This window comes from Mobula birostris, chromosome 17 (genome assembly GCF_030028105.1).
Source record: "Mobula birostris isolate sMobBir1 chromosome 17, sMobBir1.hap1, whole genome shotgun sequence".
NCBI lineage: Eukaryota > Metazoa > Chordata > Chondrichthyes > Myliobatiformes > Myliobatidae > Mobula > Mobula birostris.
This window is the reverse complement of record NC_092386.1, coordinates 64,247,282-64,274,120: the sequence shown is the minus strand read 5'-3', so window position 1 is coordinate 64,274,120 and position 26,839 is coordinate 64,247,282. Positions and strand designations below refer to the sequence as shown.

Here is a 26,839-nt window from a genome sequence, read left to right as displayed (position 1 = left end):
CTTACAAAAATTGACCTGTTAAAAAGATATTGGTGTGTTCCTTTGACAGAGAGGGCTAAAGAGATATCAGCATTTGTGATGCCATCTGGGCTGTATGAATATAATGTTTTACCCTTCGGGATGAAAAATGCTCCAGGGACATTTCAAAGAATGATCAATTCTGTGACTACAGGGTTAGAAAACACAGGGACTTACATTGATGATTTAGTTGTATGGAGTGACACGTGGGAAGAGCATATAGCAGCTGAACAAAGACTGTTTGAAAGGCTGTCCAAGGCCAATCCTACTGTAAACCTCACTAAAAGTGAGGTTGGCCATGCCACAGTTACATATCTGGGCTATGTAGTAGGCCAGGGCCAACCGGCTCCTGTGCAGGCCAAGGTTCAAGCTATTGTTGAGGTTCCTGTTCTGACGGGCAAGAAAGCTTTGAGGAGGTTTTTGGGAATGGTTGGGTATTACCGAAAGTTTTGTAAAAACTTCACAGACATCACTCTCCCCCTAATGAAACTCCTAGGGAAGAGTGAAAGATTTGTATGGAGTAATCTTTTCCAGGAGGCATTTGTACGTCTGAAAACCATCCTGTGCTGAAAGCACCTGATTTTTCAAAACTATTCTCTATAGCCACAGATGCTAGTGACGAAGCTGCTGGGGCAGTACTGTTACAAAAAGGTGTGGATGACATTGAACACCCAGTAGCTTATTTCTCAAGGAAATTTTATGTGCATCAGAAAAATTATTCCACTGTTGAAAAGGAATTGCTAGCACTTATTCTGGCTTTACAACATTTTGAAGTCTATGTTTGTCCTGCCCAGAGACCACTTGTGGTTTACACGGATCACAATCTGTTGTTGTTTCTAACTAAGATGAAGGATAAGAATAGAAGGTTATTAAATTGGAGTCTGATATTGCAAGGATATGACCTGACAATCAAACATGTGAAAGGTACTGACAACATTATAGCTGATTGTTTATCTAGATGTTAAGTTAGAAATTATACACGTTTTTGCTCTGTTATCTGATGATTATACATGTATCCTTTCAAATTCTATACTTTCCAGTTAAACTAAAATTTTGCCTGCGTGAAAATTTTTTCTAAAAGAAAGGGGGGTGTGACGGGGTCCTGAATTACCCCAATGAGCTGTGCTTTTGGAAAGAGAGAGAAAGAGAGGTGTCCAACACAGATACCTTGTTAGAAGGGAGAGAAAGGAGAGAGAGAGGGGGGCGAAGACTGCTTTGAGATGCTGTTATGGTTTTTCGGCAGCACGTTTATACTTTCTACAAGGACACTGGCAGCTTCCAAGTTCTAACAGAGAGAGAAGGGAGGAGCTGCTTGATGGACAGCTGGTGTTCAGCACGGTGAGATAAATAGAAGGTCAGCTGTTAGTCCTACAGACACATGGTTTTGGACACTGAATGAGCTTTGTTGTGCCCACAGGAAAAAGTGGGTTTTGGAGGATCGATCAGTGGCTCTAGCAGTGTGAAAAGGGTGTGACTGGTGGGGAGTTATTCGTATGTCCAGCCCTCGCCTGGGTTGATAATTCCACCACATAAGAACGGTCCCCTTTGTTGTGGTCACAGTCGGTGACTTCTAAAGGATTTCGGAGGACAACGGGAAGATCGACGGCGTCAGCTCATCTGAAGACTCAAATCTCTTCCTCTCTCTCTCCATCATCACTCAACTCAATACCACGAACTGAACTGAACTTTACTCATCATCGTAAGACTATCTATTTATTCCTAGACTTGAAGAAGCTTGGTTTTCATATATTTCCACATTTACTTATATAGTCATTGCTAACCTATTTGATATGTATCTGCATTTATATTACTGTATTGTCTAGTTACTGATAAATACCAATAGTTAATAGCAATACTGGACTCCAAAGTGCTTTCCATTTCTGCCGGTTTTTTAACCCACCACGGGGTACGTGACACACCAAAGCAATGCAGGCTTGAGGGTAAAACTTGCAGAAAATGTAACAAAGTAGGACACAGTCAAAGAGCATGTCAGGCAGCCAGAAGTAAATGGTCTGCATAGGGGAGAGAAAACACGGGGATAAGAGTGACACAGAACTGAGTAGCCTTGAAATGTACAATGTGAAAGCTATCAACAGACAAGCAATATGGCTTACACCAAAAGTGAACTCAAATTAGTTTAAATGGAATTGGACACTGGTTCAGATGTTGCAGTCATTCCACTAAATGAGTTTGAATAGCATTTCAAAGATAGTGAACTGAAGCATGCAGATATTCAGCTAAGAATGTATAATGGAGAAAAGATAACTCCTGTGGAAATCACACTCGTAGTAGTGAAATAAAATCACCAAAAAGTCACATTCAACTTGTATGTGGTAAAAACAGGAGGACCAGCACTGTGGGGATGTGAGTGGCTGAAACAACAACTTGATTGGAGATCCATCCACCATTTGCATTCCACATTCCCTGCAATAGAGTCAACTGAATGCAAATTAAGAAAGGTACTGGATGATGCCAAAAGCATATTGGACTATTCTGCTTAGAGGGAGCATGTAAGTGACGAAAGCAGTGGTCGGACTACAACAATTTTTGTAGACAACATATCTGAGACAGTTTCTGATATTTTAATCAGGTAGTTACTTGTGAAATGTGCCTTGGTTTTCAGTTGGAAGAGAGTTCAAGGGGTTTCGGGAATGCATTCAACTTTTGTGATTATAAAAAACCAGAATCTACTCTGCAAGCATTAAAGTTATTGCATGAGCTTCAAGTAGGAGACAAAAAGCTCTTTGTAAAAGTAGCTGCAAAGACCAAAGCCCAGCAGGATGAATGGAGGGCCAAAAAGAAAGGAGTTTATAGAGATACAGAAACAGAGGATTTATCAGATGATGAGAAAACCGGGAGAAATCAGATCATAAGGGGAGCAATAGAAAGATTAATAGTCCAGCGAACTAAATGCACCTTCCCAAGATCAAGATGTACATCCTAGAAAGAAGAAAAAGGAAAAGAAAGAGGAGTATGATATAAGTACTGTGGAAATGAAAGAGAATAAATGAGATCTAATTTATTGAGAAATTAGCAAATTCAGAGATACTCACAAGAAAATAAAAGGAAAAGGAAGGCAAGAAAAAGACAGATGAGATGTTGAAATGGAGAGAAGAGATAGAGAGAAAGAATGTAAGCAATAAAGAAAGAAAGAAAAAGTGGGATAAAGAGAGAGAATGAAACCGGGACTGGGAGAGAAGCAAAGATCAAAGTAGGTCCAACGAGAATAGCCGAGAAAAGTAGAAGAAAGATGTCAGAGCTGTCACAAACACTTCATGCAGTCTAAGAGTCACCAGATGTAGGAGGGAGACCTGGATACTGAGATTGTTTTCACAGCCACAAGTCTCACCTACCTAGCAAAGTGATCTGTCTTGTCAGGAAAGACAGAATCCCAAAAGAGTAAGAAATCCCCCAAAGCAATTAATTCTTCAGACCTAAACGGGACAATTTAAAATTTACTATGCTGTGTGTGTTTATATAGTAGTTTTATTATACAGTATACATGTACAGTACATGTATAGAAGTTGAGATGCATTCTCTATTGAACTGGAATTGACGGCTAAGCAGAGAGCAGTGTTGTGTATTTAATGTTTCACTAATGTCTGAGTAATATTGTAAATATATTGTTTGATTAAGCATTCTTTGTTGTTTATATAATGCATTGCAGGTTATATATAAAAGTACGTAAATGGCATACATCATTACACCACCATGTCATATGTGCGAAAGTAAAAACAATGTTTCCAGCATTCCCAGCTCTTCTGTTTTCCTTTCAATTAGTTTTTATGTTTTGGAGTTACAAAACATAACACAATAAACCTATTAACCAGTATGTCTTTGGAACAAGGAAGAAACCAGAGCACCTGCAGGAAGCCCACATGCTCACAGGAAGGATATACAAACTCCTTACAGATGGCGTTAGAACTGAACTCTGAACTTCAACACCCTGAGCATCATGCTAACCGCTGTGTTACTGTAAGCGCCCTGGCTCTGATCGCCTCATTTTCACTATGGATGTCCAGTCCCTATACACCACTGCCCCCATCAGGAAGGCTTTAAAGCTCTCCGCTTTTTCTTTGACAACAGGTTTAATCATTTCTGTTCTATCACCACCCTCCTCTCTCCGGTGGAACTAGTTCTCACCTCAACAATTCCTCTTATGGCTCCTCCCACTTTCTTCAAACCCAATGTGAAGCCACGGTATCCGCAGGGGCCACAGCTAAGTCTGCCTTTTCATCAGCTACGTGGAACAGTCAAGATTCCAAGCACTCTTTCTGTGCTACAGTTTTACTTGGTCCCTCAAATATACTTTGTCTATTTTGGACACCTCTCCCCTTTCTCGATCTCTCTGTCTCCATCTCTGGAGACAGACTGTCTCCTGATATTTTTCTTTCACAGGGAGCTTGGCTATAGCTCTTCCCATCCTGTCACATGTAAAAATCCTATTCACTTTCTCAGTCCATCTGTCTCTGCCACATCTGTTCTGCGGAGGAAGCTTATCATCCCAGAACATCAGAGATGCCTTCCTTCTTCAAAGAATGTGGTTTCCCTTCCACCACCATTGATTCTGCCCTCACCCACATCTCCTCGATTACCCACACATCTGCCCTCACACCATCCTCCCGCTGTCACAATGGGGAGAGGGATCCTCTTATCCTTACCTACCTCCCCCGGAGCCTCTTTATCCAGCATATCAAAGCACCAAGTAAATTTATTATCAAAGTGCATTTATGTCATCATATACTACCCTGAAACTAATTTTCTACAGGCATTCACAGGAAATACAGAGAAACACAATAGAATCAATGAAAAATTGCACACAACAAAGACAGGGGAATCAGAGATGCAGAGGGTCAGCAACTTTAAACTCCTTGGCGTTATCATTTCAGAGGATCTGTTCTGGGCCCAGCATATAACTACCACTACAGAGAAGGCACGGCAGACTTTCATAAATGTGCAGTGGAGAGTATACTGACTAGCTGGATCACAGCCTGGTACAGAAACACCGATGTCATTGAACAGAAAAGCCTACAAAACGTAGCGGATACAGCCCTGTCCATCATGGGTAAAGCCTTCCCCAGCATAAACAGACAAACAGCCAATGAGCAAAAGACAACAACTGTGCAAGTATAAAAACAAAAAAAATACTAACAAATAAATAAGCAATAAATACTGACAACATCAGTTATAGAGATCTTAAAACTGAGACCTATATGCATAGGTCATTTTAAGTATATTAGTTGAACATCTAGTTCAAGCTAATCAATATCACAACCGAATATATTAACATACACTTTGAATGCATCTGCACTCATATCTCTTCCTTGAGGTAAAAGAGTGTAGGATCCCCTGTTCTATCGATATCACTGGACAACAAATTTTTTCCGAAGTGTTGCTTTGTGGAAATTGAATCCGGATAAAGTCACTCAAAGACCATATAAGTACAAACTCTTTATTCAAAGCACTTGGGGCTTATTCAGTTAGTCGCTCAAACAGGAACAGTCTGTCTGTGACTGTTCCTGCCTGATCCACCAACTAACAAACAATTCCCTTTACAACACAGATATATTTGTTCAGATACCCCCCACACGACAGGCTGGAGTCAAAGTTATCCACTACACGACAGCCCCGAAAGACAAATTACAAAATAGGCATAATGGACAGAACATACACAAACAGGCTGGAGTGGTCCTATCTCTACGCATGTGTGCACAAGGAGATAAGCATCCTGAAACTCTAGCTAGCTGCCTTCAAGAAGAAATATGGCTCAGCACATCTGTGGATCATCAGCGGTTTCTTTCAGAAAAACAGGCTGCTATTATAACTCTTTTACATACTTTATCAGCTTCTTCAGAGATTGATTTTGGTTATGATAGACCGCTTGAAGCTGAACATAAATATAATTTCAGACTACTTGTATCACGTAGGGATTTAGATAAACAAGAAATTAACTTTTATTGAATGTGTTTAATTGCATAATGGTGCTGACACATTGCAATAGCTCAACTAAGCTAAAAATGGTTTGTTGATGTCTTTCATTTGTTCTCTGTGTCTGAAGCTTCTCGCTCGTGTCCAATAATCAGCCAGCATAAAGGCTGATTTATACTTCTGCATCAACGCATCGCCATAAGTTCTGCGTCGCCGCAAGCCATACGAAAAGTCGATGCGGAACCCGACGCGAAAGCTTGCGTTGCTGCGACGCGCACCTCCCCCAAAATATAACTGCGCGTCGCAGCAACGCAGACTGCAGCAGCTGTTATTGGTCCGCTTGGTAGCATCGCATGTCATCCTACACCGCAGTAGCTTCCCATTGGGCGACTGAAGGCCCTACGTGCGTTGTGAGCATTTATACTTGTGCATTGGTGTGTCTGCGTCGCTCGGACGTTCGCGCACGTCACGCATGCGTACTCACCTGCCCGCGCAAGGCTTCATGGTCATGGTAGTCTCGGGGTAAACAAGACGCGAGCGTCTTTTTCCGTGCGAAATGTGTCCTCCATAATTTCGGAGGTCTGTAAAGCTTTATGGAAAGCATTGCAGCCAGAGTTCCTTCCCTGCCCTTCAGTCGCCCAATGGGAAGCTACTGTAGCGAAGGATGACATGCGATGTTACCAAGCGGACCAATCACAGTTGTTGCGTTCTGCGTTGCAGCGACGCGCGGTTACATTTTGGGAGAGGTGCGCGTCGCAGCAACGCAAGCTCTCGCGTAGGGTTCCGCGTATGGTTTGCTGCGACGTGTTGACGCAGAAGTATAAATCAGCCTTAAGCCTATACTTCTATGTCAACGCGTCGCCGTAAAAACACAAGTATAAATGCTCACAACGCGCATAGGCTACGGCGTCCAGTTAACGCAGAAGTATAAACCAGGGTAGTCTTCACGAGTTCACGGTCAGTTGATAATCCGGATGACAAATAGAAGATGTTGCTGTATGGTTGTGTGCCTGGTCTCCAGCCTCACACACTATGGCAACCCCGGTTACCAGGCAGTCGGCCTCGCAGCATCCGGTTGCGCCTGCGCAGTCGCCGCCCCGCCCCTCCCGTACCACCTTGGCGCGGCGGGTGATTCCAGCTCCCGGCGGCCGAGACCACGGTGGGGGGTTTTGGACCCGGAGACGGACTCCGTAGCGCGGGCGGCCCCCGGTGAGTGACCCTGGGTGGGTCGTGCAACTCCTGCTCTCGCCGGAGAAAGTGAGGGCAAAAACCGGGGTGGCAGGAGAAGTGGGGGCCGAATACTGTTCCCCTCCACCTCGCGGGACCGGCGGCACAGTGCAGTGGTTTTCAGGTTGAGCCCCAGCGACCCCCGTCCCCTCCCTCTGAGCACACAACGACCCCCGTCCCCTCCCTCTGAGCACACAACGACCCCCGTCCCCTCCCTCTGAGCACACAACGACCCCCGTCCCCTCCCTCTGAGCACACAACGACCCCCGTCCCCTCCCTCTGAGCACACAACGACCCCCGTTCGCTCCCTCTGAGCACACAACGACCCCCCGTCTCAACACTTACGTAACACCGGACGTGCATATCAGAGACCGCCTTGAGCTCCTGGTTGCATTTGAGCTCTGCTCGCCACTGCTGCGGTGAGGCCAGATGCAAATGAGGACAACACCTCCGATTGTGCCTAGATTGTGTGAACATTGATCTTAACAATTTCAAATAACCCGCACTCCTTGTGTTCGCCTAGTTCTACTAGTGCACCGAGACTCTCCATTTGTTCATCTTTCCCATCCTCTTCCCCCCTACCCATCCCCACTCTTTTTGCTACCTCATCTGGTTCTATCTGCCCAACACCCACGTCTGTCCACCTGGGGTACTACTCCTAAGGCACGTCCTTCTGTTTAGTATCTGCGACACCTCCTTCCTACTTCCCGGTTCTGCTTGTCATCTTCCAGCTTTTTTTCCTCTCTACCTTCCATCTCCTCACCCTCCTAGCTCCATGTACCCAACCTGTTTCCATTTATCACCCACTAGCATCTGTATCAAAATTGTGGAGATGGGCTGATAACGTTCCAAGCAGCAGAATCAATCCAGTTCAATCTAAACAAAAACCAGATGTGGGCAGATAAATGGCAGATGAAATTGAGTGTAAATAAATTTAAGATATTACATATAGAAAGTAGAAATATTAGATATAAGTATGCATGGGGAGGGGTCTTGAGTTAGAAAGTGCACTGCATGAGAAGGATTTGGGCATCCTGGTAGACTCATCACTAACAACATCTGGACAAGGCACAGAAGCAATTAGAAAAGCTAATAGAATGTTGGGCTATATAATGCACTCAGTGGAGTTCAAGTCTAGAGATGTTCTCCTTAAGCTGGTATAATGCGCTTGTGAGGCCACACCTTAAGTACTGTGTACAATTTTGGTATCTCATTCTGTAAGGGATGTGAAGGCACTGGAGAGGATTCAGGGAAGGGTGATGAGACTCACTACAGGCCTAGGGTACGAGCTATGAAGAAAAATTGAAACAATTAAATCTTTTTAGCATGAGGAGACACGATAGAAGTATTCAAAATCATTCAGGGTATAAGTAAGTTGGATGCCAGCTGCTACTTCAAAATTAATCCATCATCAAGGACATGGGGCCATAGGTGGGGACTGGTTAAAGGGAGATTTCAGACTAATTGGGAAGCATTTCTTTATACAGCGAGTTGTGGACACATGGAACAAACCAGCTAGTTGTGTAGTTGAGAGCAATACCTTCGAGACTTTCAAACCTAAACTTGATAGTTATGTCAACACGCTATGTGAGTAGGAATTTGACAAGCTTTGTTGGACTGAATGGCCTGTTCTTGTCAAACATGTTCTAATGTGTCAACTCCCACCAGTTCTACCTATCACCTACTAGCCTCTGTCTCACCTCCTCCCTCACACTTGTGTATACTAGCTGCACAGGGTCTTGTTCATTCCTAGATAGTACAGAAGCTAGATAGAACAGTGTTCTAAGATCAACAAAGGCTTTTATTTCAATCTAAGTGAGGTACCTGAAAAATTGTCCCTTCTAATTGAAATCACACAAACAGAAAAATCCTGGCAACATTAACTTTCATTATTTCATTATGGAGTACTGTTCTGGTGAGAGTAGAAAATTGATTATCTGGAAGCAGCAAGTGCCCATAAATGGGTTGTTTTTCCTTTGGCAAGGTGTAATGCCTGGCATGCCAGCAGGTTTATGCTGGAGACTTGCATTTTATATCAAGGTACCAAAGGTGTGATTACTAAATTGGCTTCTGACAAATTTGGTTAGAAAATAAATTGTGGAGGTTAGGGGCTAAAGAGGAATTATAGTGAGTGTTATGATTGGCAGATGTTTAACAAATGATGTATAATGTGGGGAAAGTGGAACATTCCCTTTGGCAGAAAAAATAAAATGTACATTGTCAGTGGGTGAGAGATTGTCATTTGAGGAAAGGTTAGACAGGCCAGCTTGTATCCGCTGGAGTTTTGAGGAGCAACATGATGAAAACTAAGTTTCAGAGTGGTCTTCACAGATTGAATGTGGAGCAGAGGTTTCCTCATGGGAGATTGTAGAACAAGGGTCACTATCTTAAAAGTGGTTGTATCTTTAAGATAGAGATAAAGCAAAATATTTCAGAGTGAGAATTTAACTCTTCCTCAAAAGTTTGTGTAAATGAAGTCCAAATGTTTTAATGGCAGAAGTAGAGTCTTGATAAACAATGTGATAGAAAGGTACTGGAGTCGAGGTTTTGTTCAGCTCAGGTAGAAATTTATTCAATGGAGGAACAGGCAATATGGGTCAACTGGTCTGATGCTGTTACTCATTTGCTTGTTCATACCATATGCTGACTTTCTTGCTTTTTCCAAACCTTTTCAACAGTAGGAGGCCCTTACAGAAGAGCAGAGCTTGGAGATGGGTAGCTCTCTTTAGCATGTGCCATTACATTTTCCACCGCTTCCAAATACCTCGCTAAAACATTGACATTCTACTGAAGGTATGTCCTCTTCCAATTATGGTGAGTTATTTGAAAGGGGGTTAAGGGTCTTGGTGCTATTGTTAAAAATACGGAAGAGCTTGCAATAATCGTATTACTGCCTTTTTTATGGCATTAACATGCAACAGGCATTCAAGCAGGAAGAGAACATGTCTTGCACTGTAGAACTCCCTACGTAGTGTAAAGATTTAAAATCTTAAAGATTAACTTTATTTGTCACATGTACATAAAACGCTTGATTGCGTCAATGACTATCACAGTCCGAGGATGTGATGGGCGCAGGTGGCAGATGTAGTCGTGCTTTCAGAAGCCAACATAGCATATACAAAACCTACGAACCCTAACCCTAATCCATATGTCTTTGGAACGTGGGAGGAAACCTATGTGGTCATAGGAAGAATGTATAAACTCCTTGCAGAGGGGGTGGGAATCAAACTGCAATCACTGATCAATGGCATTGTAAAGCATTGTGCTAGCCAGTATGCTACCATGCTGCTGACTGAACTTTTGCAGCAGTCAAACTTATGCCCATAGCTTCTGATTGAGAAATACTGTAAGTGTGTTATCATCTGAGCTGTGGTTGTTAATCTTCAAATAAAAACTAATCTAATTGAAGCTATTTATTGCATTTGACAATTTAAAGTCAGTAGGTTTCAACATGATCTGCACTTTGGTCTGTAAAGACTTAGTTATTGGTAAATGGAAAATAAATAAGATACAAAGTAAAGTCCTTTGGTCAGATGGAGAAGATTAGTTTTGGATAAAGACTGTTGTGTTCAATATTGAGGGAGAGTGCAGAGCCCACGCCAGGATGCCAGCATGCGGGATATTCTTCTGAACTTTATTGATAACCCTGTTTGTACGGTATGTGAACTCCTCCCATGTGGGAGCGGCTAACTGAGTGACATAGGAATAACATTATTAAGTACCACCACATCTCCCCTTCTTGGGGGGGAAGAAAAAGAAAAACTAGGAATGTACTATGTCTCTAGAATTACATTGAAATTATCACTAAAATTGAACGATTCAGTTCACTTTGCCCATAGCACGTAACCTATGCTCCTTACAGAAACACAAAAAGGAACTTCCAACATTATAACTGTGTTTCTTTGTTTTTCTCTTTTTTTTCCCACTAAGTCCTTTTTGTTTAGAAATATTTTAATTAGAACTCTTATAATTAAAAAACACTTAACTGACTACCTGAACACTCTGGAAAAGTGAGGGAGTTATTTTGCCTCTTTAGTTATGTGCCCTAAGCTGTTAGAATATATCCGTGGTGGGACAGGTAAACAGCGATATCTGATATAGGTTCCTCAAAGTGTTGGAGCAGATTGAGCTTCTTGAACAGGTGCGTCCACCTCAGGTAAGTTGTCCTCGTCATAAGAATCAGGTCACTGTATTTCTTTCTCTACCTCTCGTGGACTTTGAAGTTGCATAAATACATGCTTGTTCTGCCTGATGTCACCTTATGATGTTCTGATCACAAACAATCGTCGTGCATGCTGCTGGACTATTGTTCCTTTGGTGGATTGGTCTGAAACCCAAACAATTTCACCACTCCTGGGTGGTGACAAAGATTTTGTTCTGAATCTGAGATTATGCATGCTTTTCGTTTTCTCACACTGTATTGTCTCAAAATTTCTCACTTTGTTTAAGTCCTGTAAGTGAAATTGGAGAAGGGAAGGAAGAACAGACGGGCTTGTTCTCAGTCTCCAGCCCATTGACATCTCTGATGAACCGTAGCCATTTGTAAGAAGTCAGGAGTGATAAGCCAGCAGTGCTTTGTGGGGTCTTTTGTTTTTAGTAGAAGACTCTTAACAGTTTGCACTGTTCTTTCTGCTTTTCCATTTGCCTGTGGCTACTATGGACTGCTTGTCTGGTGTTTGGACTCATCGTCTCTAACAAAGGCTTTGAACTCTGAGCAGCTGAATATTGGACCGCTGCTCAAAGTTCCATGAGTAATAATCCAGTGAGAGTATATTTGTCTCTTTTCAACTTGAAAATGTCGGTGTCTGCAATTTGTCATTGGAAGTCTGGGAATTCTGTGGGACAGTGAGGTTCAGCATGATTTTCTGTAGGCTTCACATTGCTTTACACAATCTCCCAGATGTTTGCTCAGACCAGGCCACCACATGATTGCCTTGCTCTTTAGATGACATTTTTCAAAACCTTGGTGGATTTGACTGATGATTTTGACGTGTACAGAAGCAGGAATAATGAGTTTGGCACCCTTTAGCAGCAAACCATCAAGAATGGTGAGTGTCTCTCTTTTAAGCCAGTAAGGTCTCAATTTGTGAGCTTCTTTTGGAACAGTTGGCCATCCATGCTCATGGTATTGCATAATCTTGCTGTAGATTTGGTCCTTTTTCAACTTAGTTTGAACTTCATCCTGTTTCCTTATGCAGGAAAGCATTCACATACCTGAGCTAAGTAGATGTTGGTATCTTCCATGAGAGCACAGTTAGCTTCTGTCCACTCATTCTTGCATGGCATCCTTGACAGACTGTCCAGTGGTGGGAAATATTTGCCTGGGACATGTTCAATGTCATAACAGTATTGCATAAGCCTCATTCTGAATCTTTGCAGATGTGGAGCAGTTATTGAAGTGTTTCAAGCTGAGGAGTCTGACAAGTGACTGTAGGTCTGTTTCAAGTAGGAATTTAGTGCCTATCAAGTAGCAGCATGAGAGTCTGTCTCCTTTTTGATTTGGGCATTACACTGTTCAGAAGGAGTCAGTGCTGTTGATACATATGCCTCTGGTTTCCATACACCACTGCAGTTTTGCATGTGCACTCCTCCTAGGTCGAAGGAAGAGGCATCTGCAGAGATCTTGGTTGCTTTGTTCAGATCAAAGAACAACAATGTTGGTGGAGAGATAAGCTCTGCTTTAAGTGATGAGACTTCTGCAGCGCGTCCCAGGTTCAAACGTTTTCTCTGGGAGAGGATATCACATAGTGGCTTTGTTTTCTCTGCCAAATCTGGAATGAACTTTCCCAGCTGGTTTACCGTGCCAAGGAAACTGCAGATCTCTGATACATTCGTAGGTTGTTCCATTTTCTGAACTCTTGCCAGTTTGTCTGAATGTGGTTGAAAGAAGATTAAAGCTGGGAGCTTAATGTCCAAGGATGCACACTGTATCAAAAAGCCAGGCAGGAAGGCAGAAGGGGTGATGTTGCTGTGTGGTAAAAAGTGAAATCAAATTATTAGAAACAGGTGACATAGGGTTGGAAAGTGTTGAATCATTGTGTATAGAGCTAAGGAACTGCAAGAGTAAAAAGACCCTGATAGGAGTTGTAAACAGACCCCAAGCAGTAGTAAAGATGTGGTCTACAAATTAAAACAGGAGATAGAAAATGCATGCCAAAAGGGCAATGTTACAATAGCCATGGGGGATTTCAGTATGCTGGTGGATCGGGAAAATCAAGTTGGTGCTGGATTCCAAGAAGACGAATTTCTAGAATGCCCACAAGATGTCTTTTTAGAACAGCCCAGTAAGGGATCAGCTATTCTGGATTTTGGTGTTGTGCAATGAACTGGAAGTGATTAAAGAGCTTATAGTAAAAGAACCCTTGGGGGTTGTGAGATCAGAATATGATTGAATTCACCCTAAATTTTGGAAGGAGCAGTTAGTCAGATGTATCAGTATTACAGTGGAGTAATGGGAATTATAGAAGCATGAGAGAGGAGTTGGCCAGAATTAATTGGAAAAGAACACTGGCAGGGATGACAGCAGAGCAGCAGTGGCTGGAATGTTTGGAAGGCACAGGATATATACATCCCAAAGAGGAAGAAGTACTTTAAAGGCAAGACGACACAACCGTGGCTAATAAGGGAAGTCAAACCCAACATAAAACCCAAAAGGGCATATAGTAAAGCAAATATTAGTGGGAAGATAGAGGATTGGGAAGCTTTTAAATACCAATAGAAGGCATCCAAAAAGTAATTAAAAAGGTAAAGATGGAATGCGAAAGCAAGCTAGCCAATTATATTAAAGAGGATACCAAAAGTTTCTTCAGATACAAAGTGTAAAAGAGGCAAGAGTGGATATCGGACCATTGGAAAATGATGCTGGAGAGGTAGTAATTGGGGACGAGAAATGGCAAATGAGCTGAATAAGTATATTGCATCAGTCTTCACTTGGAAGACCCTGGCAGTATGGTGGAAGTTCCAGGTGTCAGGTCATGAAGTGTGTGAAGTTAGCATTACTAGAGAAAAGGTTCTTGGGGAAACTGAAAGGTCTCCTGGACCAGATGGTGTATACCCCAGGGTTCTGAAGCAGGTGGCTGAAGAGATTGTGTAATGATCTTTCAGGAAACACTAGATTCTGGAATGGTTCTGGAAAATTGGAAAATTGCAAAGTCACTCCACACTTCAACAAAGGAGAGAGGCAGAAGAAAAGAAATTATAGGCCATTTAGCCTGACCTCAGTGGTTGGGAAGATGTTAGAGTCGATTGCTGGGGTACTTGGAGGCACATGATGGAATAGGTTGTAGTCAGCATGGTTTCCTTAAGGAAAAATCTTGCCTGACAAATCTGTTGGAATTATTTGAAGAAATAACAAGTAGGATAGACAAAGGAGAATTGGTTAATGTTGTGTACTTGGATTTTCAGAAGACCTTTGTCAAGGTTCCACACGTGAGGCTGCTTAACAAGCTACAAGCCCAAGGTATTTCAGGAAAGATTGTAGTATGGATAAAGCAGTGGCTGACTGGCAGGAGGCAAAGAGTGGGAATAAAGAGATCCTTTACTGGTTGGCTGACAGTGACTACTGGTGTTCCAGGGGGGTCTGTTGGGACCGATTCTTCTTTCTCGATATGTCAGTGATTTGGATAATACAATGGATGGCTTTGTTGTAAAGTTTACAGATAACATGAAGATAAGTGGAGAGGCAGGTAGTTTTGAGGAAGTAGAGGGTACAGAAGGACTTAAGACGAGAATGAACAAAGAAGTAGCAGATGGAATACAGTGTCGGGAAGTGCATGGTCATGCAGTTTGGTAGAAGAAATAAAAGGGTTGACTATTTTCTAAATAGAGAGAAAATACAAAAAAAAGTGGTGTAGAGGGATGTGGGAGTCCTTGGCAGATTTCTCTAAAGGTTATTTTGCAGGTTGAGTCTGTGATGAGGAAGGCAAATGTGATATTAGCATTCATTTTGAGAGGACTAGAATATCAAAGCAATGATGTAATGTTGTGACTGTATGAAGCACTGATGTGGCCTTATTTGGTGTATAGTGAGCAGTTTTGGACCCCTTAGAAAGGACGTGTTGAAAATGGAGAGGGTTGGAAGGAGGTTCATGAAAATGATTCCAGTTTTGAACGGCTTGTCATATGAAGACCTTTTGACGGCTTTGGGCCTATATTCACTAGAATTCAGAAGAATGAGGGGCAAATTCATTGAAACCTATTGAATGGTGAAAGCACTCGGTAGAGTGGATGTGGAGATGATGTTTCCTATGGTGGGAGAGTCTAAGACTAGAGGACACAGCCTCAGAATAGAGTGACGACCTTTTAGAATGAAGATGAGGAATTACTTTAGCCAGAGTGTGGTGAATCTGGGCAACTGTGGAGGCCAAGTATGTATGTGTATTAAAGGCAGAGGTTGATAAATTCTTGATTGGTCAGGGCATGAAGGACCATGGGGAGAAGACGGGATTGGGGCTGAGAGGAAAATTGGATCAGCCGTGATGATAATGGCCAAGACTGTTGCATTGGTGCCATTTCACTTATGTTATTGGACAGAGCTCTTTGATGTGGAGACTTGCCACAACTCCTGCAGTCAGACATTTTACCTGCTCTTTGTTTTGCTTGTCTATTTTGTTTGAGCTGAGCTCTACAGTCCCCTCTTTCTGTAGTCTTTCTGTCTGCACCTCTTGTATATCACATTTCATTTTCCTGTGAAATTTTTTTTGAATTTGTCCTGCACTGTTTTGTACTCCTTTTCCTGAGCATCTGTCAGTCCTAATCCATCCATGATGTCATCTGCTTTGTCACCCTTGGAGTACATCAGTGTGCTGACTTGATGCTCTTCTGAAGCTTGAGTGAGATTGCTTGCAACCCTGAATCTCTCAAAGCATCTAAGTCATCTCTCAAAGTCCACTGGTTCAGAGAAATCAAATGTCTCGGGACTTTATTAGGTAAGCAGAAAATAGATAATGCAGGTACTTGCTCCATTTTCCTGCTTGTTTGTTTAATTATTTGGACAACAAAAGTTGTCTTTTCACTCCCTGAGAGTTTGACTGACTTCTCTGCTGTGTTTGTGTCTCTGTACATATCCCCAGGCTGGTGGCCCACAGATTATTACACTGTGTCTACTTTTGGGTGTATCCTGAAGTGTTGCGTAGCAACCCTGGCCAGTTCTCAGCTCAGTTAACAAACTAGCATAGGCAGATTAGGTTGATAAGTCTCTGGATATCTCATAGATATATGCAACAAAAACACTTACTGTAAAGTCTTTCTTGTCGGGGATCTCATTTGGTCAGTAGCATGAATTCATCAACGATCAACCACTTTTGACACCATGTTGTGTTCACTATTGTGGGATAGTGTAAAGCAGGGGTCCCCAACCTTTTTTGCACGGCGGACCTGTTTATTATTGGCAATATTCTTGCGGACCAGCCGACATGGGGGTGGGGGGGGGGGGTAGGGTTGCCAATGGACAAGAGTAGCAGTCAAATACGTTATGTTTACTCCGAGAAAGACTACCATGACCATGAAGCCTTGCGCGGTCACCTGTGTGCACATGCATGACTTGCGTATGCGTGTACATGCTGATTTTTTTCTACAAATCGTTTTTGGCATTTCTGTTCGGGGGGGGGGGTAATCACGACCGGAATATAGGTGATTAGTGGCTAATACACTCAATTTTGTTTCTAAAAGGGTTTATCTAATGAATTTAATATTAAAAGCACAGCGCATATTTTCCTCGCATGAATATAGTGGTAAGTCAATTATCAGGGGAGCTTGAAGTAAGTGTTGAACGAACTTCCAGTGCAAGTGGTAGAGGCAGGTTCGGTATTATCATTTAAAGAAAAATTGGACAGCTATATGGACAGGAAAGGAATGGAGGGTTATGGGCTGAGTGCAGGTCGGTGGGACGAGGTGAGAGTAGCATTCGGCACGGACTAGAAGGGCAGAGGTGGCCTGTTTCCGTGCTGTAATTGTTATATGGTTATATAAGTCAATAGCATCATAACATTTTAAGTAACATTTGGATATTAAACACACAGCACATATGTTCCTCGTATGAACATATAAAATCATTGCAACACACCAATATCGCTGAATCAGTGGGAGCCCTGAGCTTGTTCCCTGCAACAAGACGGTCCCATTGAGGGGTGATGGGAGACAGCGATACTCGAAGGGGGTTCCTTATGTCCAGTCTATTCTGCAATTTAGTTTTCGTTGCATTCATTGCAGAGATATGTTGAAAATGGAAGCAACGTCTTTAGTGCTTTCGTGGCTATCTCAGGATATTCAGCCTTGACTTTGATCCAGAATGCCGGCAGAGATGTTATGTCAAACATACTTTTCAGCCCGCCGTCATTTGCAAGCTCGAGGAGTTGATCTCCTTCCCACGCTGACATGGATGACACGTGCATAATGACCTCGCGTGCGTTCAAGTTCAACAGTGGGCGTGACAGGGAATGAGGAAAGGTGCAGCTGACTCCTATCGCCTAATCATATCGTTTCCTTGCTGGGGACTGCTGGTGTAAAGCACACACAAGGAAGCCGGCATACTACAGTTCAGCTTTCAACATCATAATTCCCTCCCGACTCGAAAGAAACTCGGAGACCTCAGCTTTCACCCTGCCTTGTGTAAATGGATCCTGGATTGCCTGTCAGATCGCTGGCAGGTGGTAAGAGTGGGCTCCCTCATCTCTGCCCCTCTGACCCTCAACACAGGTGCCCCTCAGGGCTGTGTACTAAGTCCCTTCCTTTAACTCTCTGTATACCCATGACTGTGTCGCCACCCACAGCTCCAATCTGCTAATTAAATTAGACAGTGCCTCTTTCATCTCAGACGGTTCAAGAAGTTTGGTATGGCCCCCTAAATTCTAAGAACTTTCTATGGGGGCACGATTGATAGGATCCTGACTGGCTGCATCAATGCCTGGTATGGGAACTGTACCTCCCTTAATGGCAGGACTCTGCAGAGAGTGGTGTGGACAGTCCAGCGCATCTGTAGGTGTGAACTTCCCACTATTCAGGACATTTACAGAGACAGGTGTGTAAAAAGGATCATTGAAGACTTGAGTCATCCCAACCACAAACTGCTACCATCCGGGAAACGGTACTGCAGCATAAAAGCCAGGACCAACGGGCTCCGAGACAGCTTCTAACGCCAGGCCATCAGACTGCTTAATTCATGCTGATGCTACTGTATTTCTATGTTATATTGACTGTCCTGTTATACATAATATTTATTATAAATTACTATAATAGCACATTTGAATAGAGACATAACATAAAGACTTTTACACATGTATATGAAGGATGTAAGTAATAAAGTCAATTCAATTCAATGCAGAATATTCCTTTGAATTTAATTGATAACACTGCTTGTACAGTATGTGAACTCTTCCCATGTGGGAGTGACTAACTGAGTGTCATAGGAATTACACTATTAACTACCATAACAAAGACAAATAAAATTCAAAATTAAAGTATTTGACTATCCAAAAGGAAAGAATTTATTGGGATAGAGCAGAGAGCAGGAAAGTGGGACAAGCAGGATTGTTTTTACATAGTCCTGATGAGGGGTCTCAGCCCCAAGTGTCAACTGTTTATTCATTTCTGTAGATGCTGCCTGACCTGCCGCGTTCCTCCAACGTTTTTTATGTGTTATTACAGTGGTCCCCAACCACTGGGCTGCGAGGAAACAATATGATTTGGCAATAGGAGTCAGCTGCACCTTTCCTCATTCCCTGTCACGCCCACCGTTGAACTTGATCGCACGCGAGGTCATTACCCACGCATCATCCATGTCAGCGCGGGAAGGAGATCAACTCCTCGAGCTTGCAAATGACGGCGGGCTGAAAAGTATGTTTGACATAACATCTCTGCCGGCATTCCGGATCAAAGTCAAGGCTAAATATCCTGAGATAGCCACGAAAGCACTGAAAACATTGCTTCCATTTCCAACATTTTTCTGCGAAGCGGAGTTTTCTGCAATGTATGCAACAAAAAGGAAATTTTGGAATAGACTGGAAATAAGGAAACCCCTTCAGTATCGCTGTCTCCTATCACCCCTCGATAGGACCGTCTTGTTGCAGGATTCAGCGATACTGGTGTGTTGCAATGATTTTATATGTTCATATGGCGAAAGTATGTGCTGTGTTTAATATCCAAATGTTACTTAAAATGTTATGATGCTATTGACTTGCTTATATAACCATATAACAATTACAGCACGGAAATAGGCCATATTGGCCCTTCTAGTCCGTGCCGAATGCTTACTCTCACCTAGTCCCACCGACCTGCACTCAGCCCATAACCCACCATTCCTTTCCTGTCCATATAGCTATCCAATTTTTCTTTAAATGATAGTATCGAACCTGTCACTACCACTTCTACTGGAAGTTCGTTCAACACCTACTTCAAGCTCCCCTGTCCTCCCCTGATAATTGACTTATCACTATATTCATGCAAGGAAAATATGCGCTGTGTGTTTAATATTAAATTCGTTAGATAAACCCTTTTAGAAACGAAATTAAGTGTATTAGCCACTTACCACCTATATTCTGTTCGGGATTAACACCCCTCCCCCCCCCCCCGAACAGAATCGGCAAAAACGATTTGCAGAAAAAAATTGGCAGGCACACGCATGCGCACTGGTGCCCACGCAAGGCTTCATGGTCATTGTAGTCTTTCTCGGGGTAAGCTCAATGTATTTGACAGCTACTCTTGTCCGTTGTCAACCCTACCCCCCCCCCCGGTTGGCCGGTCGGCAAGAATATTGTCAATATTAAACCGGTCCTGGTGTGGCTTTTTGGAATTCTATGTCTGTTGCATCAGTCATATGTGTTTCATTGATTCTCTTTGTTTTAAAAACAAAATGCAAGAGATAGTGAACAGATCAGGTGGCATCTGTGTAAAGAGAAATGGGGGTTAGTCGCTCAGCTCAAAGATCTTACGAGATGGTGCTGGCAATATATGGGGACCATAAGAAGTAGGAGCAGAATTAGGCCATTCAGCCCATCAAGTCTGCTTTACCATTCCATCATGGCTGATCCCAGATCCCACTCAGCCCCTTTAACTTGCCTTCTCACCATATCCTTTGATTCCCTGACCAATCAGGAAACTATCAACTTCCACCTTAAATACACACATGGACTTGTCCTCCACCACAGTCTGTGGCAGAGCATTCCACAGATTCTCTACTCTCTGGCTTTAAAAAAAATCCTCCTTACCTCTGTTCTTAAAAGATTATCCTTCAATTTTGAGGTTGTGCTGTCTACTTCTGGATTCCTCCACCAGAGAAAATATCCTCTCCACATCCACCTTATCTAGTCCTTTCAACATTCGGTAAGTTTCAATGAGATCCCCACGCATTCCTCTAAATTCCAGTAAGTACAGGCCCAAAGCTGCCAAACGCTCCTCATGTGTTAACCCCTTCATTCCTGGAATAATCCTCGTGAACACCTCTGGTCTCCCTGCAATGACCACACATCCCTTCTGAGTTATGGGGCCCAAAACTGTTGACAGTACTCCAAGTGTAGCCTGACTAGATTCAGCATTATCTCCTTATTTTTATAATCTATTCCCCTTGAAATAAATGCCGATGACTATCCTTTTGTACATAATATTTATTATAAATTACTGTAAATTGCACATTTAGACGGAGATGAAAGTAAAGATTTTTACTCATGTATATGAAGGATATAAGTAATAAAGTCAATTCAATTCAGTCATTGGTTTCCTTCACTCACCTCAACACTGAATTGACTACACAACCTGTAGATGCACTTTCAGGGACTCTGCTTTTGTTGTGTATGGCTTTTCATGTATTCTGTTGTATTTTTTTATTTTCCTGTGGGTGGCTGTGAGAAAATAAATCTCATGTTGGTGTATCGTATACATACTTGGATAATAAATTTTCACTGAACTTTTTGTCAAAATTGGAAGAATGGCAAAAGCATGCTGTGAATTGTAGAGAGAGGGAGTAGTGGAGGGAACTGGTCAGTTCTGGTGCAAACAGGTAAGACTGGTTTTCTGGGATTACTGACTTCAGCATTCTGTCCTGAGGTGTGTAATTTGCCTAGACAGAAGATGAGCTGGTATTTCTGAAGCTAACTTTGGGCAACAGTCTGGAGCAGCAAACAGATCTGTTTAAGGAATTCAGTGCCTCAGGCAGTGTCTGTGAATAGAATTTAATCCAAAAAGCTCTAGGAGTGAAACTTCTCCAATCAAAGAGTTGACTGGGCAAGTTAATGCAGGTAAGATTTCTTGTGTAGAGTATCCTTGTACTTGTGTGTCTAGCAGTTGGTCATATATCTATGAATAAAATTCCAATGAGAGGCTATTTGGTCTATCAGTTGAGGCATGGCGTGCAGACCCTTCTCCCATCCTTTAGTACACCTGATATTCCACCCTGGGTAGCCTCCAACCTGATGGCATAAATATCAATTTCTCTCACTTCTGGTAAAAGCCACCCTTGCCCCACCTTCACCATTCCCCGCTCCTGTTTCCCTCTCTCACCGTATCTCCTTATCTGCCCATCACTTCCCTCTGGTGCTCCTCCCGCTTACCTTTTACTTAACACCTACCATCTTGTACTTCTTCCTCCACTCCCCCCACCTCCACCTTCTGACTCTGACTTCCTGATGAAGGACCCTGGCCTGAAACGTCAACTGTTCATTCATTTCCATAGGTGCTGCCTGACCTGCTGAGTTCCTCCGGCATTTTGTGTGTTTTGTCTTGGAATTCCAGCATCTGCAGATTTTCTTGTGTTTTTGATGAGATTGAAAGTTCAGACTTTGGGCTATGAGAAACATGGAGTGACTTTGAATAACATGTGCAGATGTACCTTGTCTGTTGATCTTGTTACAAATGAAGGGACAACTGATGGACCATAAAGCTGAGAGATTAGCTCATGTTTAGGAGTAAAGATGCTAGGTAAAGAAGTTGTAAAAACAGATACTTCTCCGGAAAAGGATGAATTTGTAGTCTTAAAACACTATGTATGGAAAACAGGAGGCACCTGGAGAGTATGTGTAGGGATGTATCCTTGGATCAGTAATTGCAAGGAAAAGGCAGTCAGCCTGAGACAGAGTTGAGAAAACAGCTTGTCATGAACCAGGCCAGTTCGCAAGTGTGTGGGTAATATCCCAGTTAGTAACAGAAAGTAAATGTAACACTGCATGTTAACTAATTAGTATGTGCACATATTAATTAAGTTGTTTAACGGAACTCTGGAGTGTGATTATTTGTCTGGAAGTGTTGTCAGAGAATAACAGACATCAGAAGGCTGTTGTGATATACTTGTGACAGTGGTGAATTTCTTCAGTGATTCCACTTGTTGAGAAATGACTGAGATTTTGAAAGCAATCCTCATTTTTCTTGATTTCAACATTGGTTCCATTTAATGGGTGGGGGAGAATCTGAATGTTTAATGCCGGACTAATCTTTTCGTCTGCTTCATTGAAGGCATCAGTGTCATTTGGAACTCTGCCTTTGCATGTGCACATATGTAGATAGTATCTGGCCCTGATCTCAGGATGATTTTGCTTCAGGATTGTATCTGAAGGTCAAGATGAAGGGTCCTGACCTGAAATGTCAAATGTCCATTTGTCTTGAGAAATCATTTATTTATTTATTTACTGAGCTACACCGTGGAATTGGCCCTTCAAGCCACACTGCGTGGCAGCCCCAGATTTGACCCTAGCCTAATCACAGGACAATTTACAATGACCAATTAACCTGGTATATCTTTGGACTGTGGGAGGAAACTGGAGCTCCTGGAGACACATGCATTCTACACTGAGGACTACAGATGGTGCCAGAATTGAACTCTGAATTCTGACACCCCAAGCTATAATAGTATCTGGCTTACTGCTGCACTACCATGATGCCTGACTTGCTGAGTTCCTCCAGCATCTTGTGTGCTACAGAGACCATATGTCCTGTCAGTTAACTCCTTTCTAGGCGGAAACTTTCTGGAGATGAGGTGCAGTATTACAGTAAGGAAGATTGAGAAAATGGTTGGTATGATTGCTTGCCCATGGGTTGTACAAGATAAGGCCTATGGTAGATCTCCTGCTTAGGACTATGCTTGTGTGTTCTTGCTGAGCAGACATAGAATGGTAGTGAATTTCTGAGAACATTCAAACTTGGGAAAAATTCTGTATAATCTCTTGGTTGATAAAGTTTTTGCCAAGAGGGAAAAAAAACATGTACAATGTATGGTGCAGCTCCAGTTTCTTCTAAGATGTGCCACAAGGTGTGAACATCGTGTTCATTTTATCTCTTGATGGATTGAACTTTCATTGTAACTCTGGGAAGATTGATAACCCTGATGTTCCAGCTGGTGAATTTTATGCTGTGGAAAGTGGCTGTGTGGCTTATTTTAATGCAAACTGACTGTTGTACTTGACCTACCACATGACCTTGACAGAGAAAACTCCTGGTGCAGTGGCAGGGAAGTGCGAGATAACTGGACATTGCAGTAGCTATGTTAAAGTATAGAGGAAGGCACCGAACTTAACACATGTTACTACCTAGTGCTACCTAGTCTGTATCATTCTGCCGTAGAAGTAGTTCTCTGTTTTTCGTGATGTTTGCTGCACACACATCTGCAATCCATTCCTGTTCCTCTTCTATTATTACACTGCATTTAGAGTAAACCAGTGATTACCTGTTCTTTATGCCTCTGGAATTTCCAGTGGGTCCACAGTATCACTATATGTCATTGATTTTGATTGTCCCCTTACAGAATGCCCAGTATTCCTGCATCCATTCAGTATAAGTGTTAGTTCCAGTATTGGGAAACAATAAATCTTACAGGTTTCAGATACTTATAAAACTGCAGACGTATTTTCAACTGACTTTCAAATACCCTACAACATGAGGGGTGATTGATGAGTTCATAGCCTAAGGTAGGAGTCAATGTTAGAGAACCTAGCACATTTATTTTTGAACCTAGTCCCTTCCTACATTTACACACTTAGTCCAGTGGCCGTGGAGCCATACGGATCTTGGACCTCCAGAAAGTGCCCACAGCAGGAGTGATTGATAAGTTCGTGGCTAAGGTAGAAAGAGATATACAGCTCTTGTTACATGCACATGCAGTTCAACCCTTTGAGTGATTATGCAAAAAGTTTGAAGTTAATAACTCATCTCCTTCTACCTTAGGCCACGAACGTATCAATCACCCCTGATGAGTTATTAATTGATAAGTTATTAACCTCAGACTTTCTGCATAATCACATTATGCAGAATCACTCTCACCTTAAATGCATGCCTTCTGGTATTAGATATTTCAAACCTGGTAAAATAATAGTCTGTCTACTCTATGCCACTCATAATCTTACAAACCTGTCAGATCTCTCCTCAACTTCTGCTACAGAGAAAAAAAACAACTTTCTTCCTCATTTCAGAGAGTGGGAGCTGTGTGGAACGAGCTTCCAGCAGAAGTGGTTGAGGCAGGTTCGATGTTGTCGTTTAAAGTTAAATTGGACAACTATATGGACAGGAAAGCAATGGAGGGTTATAGGCTGAGTGCAGGTCGGTGGGACTAGGTGAGAGTAAGAGTTCGGCACGGACTAGAAGGGCCGAGATGGCCTGTTCCCGTACTGTAATTGTTACGTAGTTTCATAGACGTTATATCTGGTCCATTGTCTTTTACTATCCTTTCCACTTTCTCTGTTTTTGATGATGAAATCAAAACTTTGGCTTAACCATCTTGCATATTCATTTGACCTGATGGGAGGCTAACTAACTGGATGTGACTGTCACAGAAAACGGACTATGTCAGAAATCCCCGGGGGTGGGGGTGGGGGGGGGAGAAGATATCTGTTACCTGTCAAGTAGGGAACCATGCACAATTCTGATTTGATGGAGACAGACGTGAGAGCACGGATGAACGTCTGGAAAACTTCTGAAATGCCCGCTTCGCTGCCGCTGCTACTGTGTGGTAACCAAAATCTCCGGAGCTGAAGGCCCCAAATCCTCGGCTTTGCTTGCTTCAGTGGCCAGGGCAAGGTTGAAGGCGCTCGGCAGGCTGTATCGGAGAGGCTGGTCGGAAGCTTGAAGTTTTCGGACAGATGGACTCAGTGTCGGCTGCTTCCAAGGTATCGGCAAGTTGACAGTACCTGGTGGTTTATGGCAGGGAGTTTCTCCCTTTTGCCGCCTGCTATCGGGGACTCGGGAGTTAATTGACTTGGGACTTTGAGACTTTTTTTTTTACTGTGCCCGTGGTCTGTTCTTCATCAAATTATGGTATTGCTTTGCACTGCTGTAACTATATATTATAATTGTGTGGTTCTGTCAGTGTGAGTCTTTGGTCTGTCCTGTTTTCTGTGATATTACTCCGGAGGAACATTGTATCATTTCTTAATGGATGTATGCATTTCTAAATGACAATAAAAGAGGACTGAGTGTTCTCATAATCTAAAAAAAACACTAAACTAAATCTACTGTTTAAAAATAGTTTCCACCAGGAATCTTAATATAGCTTGCCTTTGTTTTTGTTGAGATAAATCACTCCTTCCTTTTCTGTATTTTCTGTGTATGTTTTGGGGGGGATTTATTTTGGCCTTTGTTAGAAACAACTACAGCAATTGTATCCCCCTCCAGCTATGCTAATTCTGAACTGCTACACAAACAACACAGTGCCTTTGGTGTTTCCAAGCATCATTTTCAAAACGAGCATTTTGCTTATCAATTAAATGAGCTTTGTTGTAAGCTTTGCATATGTCAGAAGTGTTCATTTTTCTCATCATTTGACTTCTCTGTTTCAAAATACACTTTTCAGCTGGTTACAGTATTGCGACAAAATAAGGCTTCTACTTACAAGGTATGGATTTGGAGGGGAAAGATGGACCATCAGCCTCTCTGGATGGGGAAGGAGATGCAAAGGCAAACCAGAAAAGACACCTGCCTCCCAATGTGCTGGCCAAGATTGAGCGGAACCGGCAGAGGGCACTGCTTCTGAGGCAAGCCAGACTGGCAAGCAGGCCTTACACTCCAGTTGGCACAAGTGAGTACACCGTTGGTCTGCAAGCTCGATTGTGCAGAAATCCTGATGTTTCAGTGTCTGTCTCAGCTTGGAAGCTTTTTAGCAGACTAGAGCTCTGTTTCTCACGCTCCTTGAAGCTTACTCAGTACTGTTTTTTGTGGTCCGTTCACTCATTAGGGCCATGTTTCTAATCCCCTTGAAACTTACTAGGTTTACTGGAAAATGGATTATATCACTATATAACACCGAAAAATAAGAGAACTAAAATGTATTGGTGTGTTACCTGGAAAAGGAAAATCCAGCACGACCAGAGTCCAAATGATACTAGATTTACAAAGCTTGCAGTATCTTTTCCCAGATATTGTCACCTTATTTGCAACATCTTGGCTAGACAAGATTATCCTGAGTCTGCTCCATGCTCCGGGGTCGAGGATAGCTTTAGCATCGCTTCCCTCTATCCATAGCGCCACCCTGGGGCATGGCCCCTCTAAGCCTTCAGAAATAGGGTCTTTTCCTTTCGGAAGTTCATCGGTACATTGTTGGGAACGTGCTTCCCCAGAGAACCCAAGCTGTTCCCCCCACTGGGCCTCCACTAAGTTTCTCGATCCCTCTCTGATCAGCTGAACAACTGAAGGAGGGGCTGATCCCCTGAAATGATCCCCCTGGCACTGCAAGCAATTTAGCCACCCTCCTAGCCAG

At 42.7% G+C, this 26,839-nt stretch overlaps 1 protein-coding gene across 2 annotated transcripts in view; it reads left to right on the top strand.

The window, feature by feature from the left end:
• The first annotated feature begins 7,022 nt into the window (after positions 1–7,022).
• xpa (xeroderma pigmentosum, complementation group A) overlaps positions 7,023–26,839 on the top strand; it is a 35,315-nt gene continuing 15,498 nt past the window's right edge. Inside the window, exons 1-3 of one of the 2 annotated variants that reach the window (XM_072281812.1) lie at positions 7,023–7,155; positions 9,855–9,966; positions 25,937–26,161. In XM_072281812.1, the coding sequence (XP_072137913.1) occupies positions 25,981–26,161 (181 nt within the window). In that variant the 5' untranslated portion in view covers positions 7,023–7,155; positions 9,855–9,966; positions 25,937–25,980. Of the gene's footprint in view, positions 7,156–9,851; positions 9,967–25,936; positions 26,162–26,839 lie in introns of both variants that reach the window. The other variant, XM_072281811.1, reaches the window with a different exon arrangement.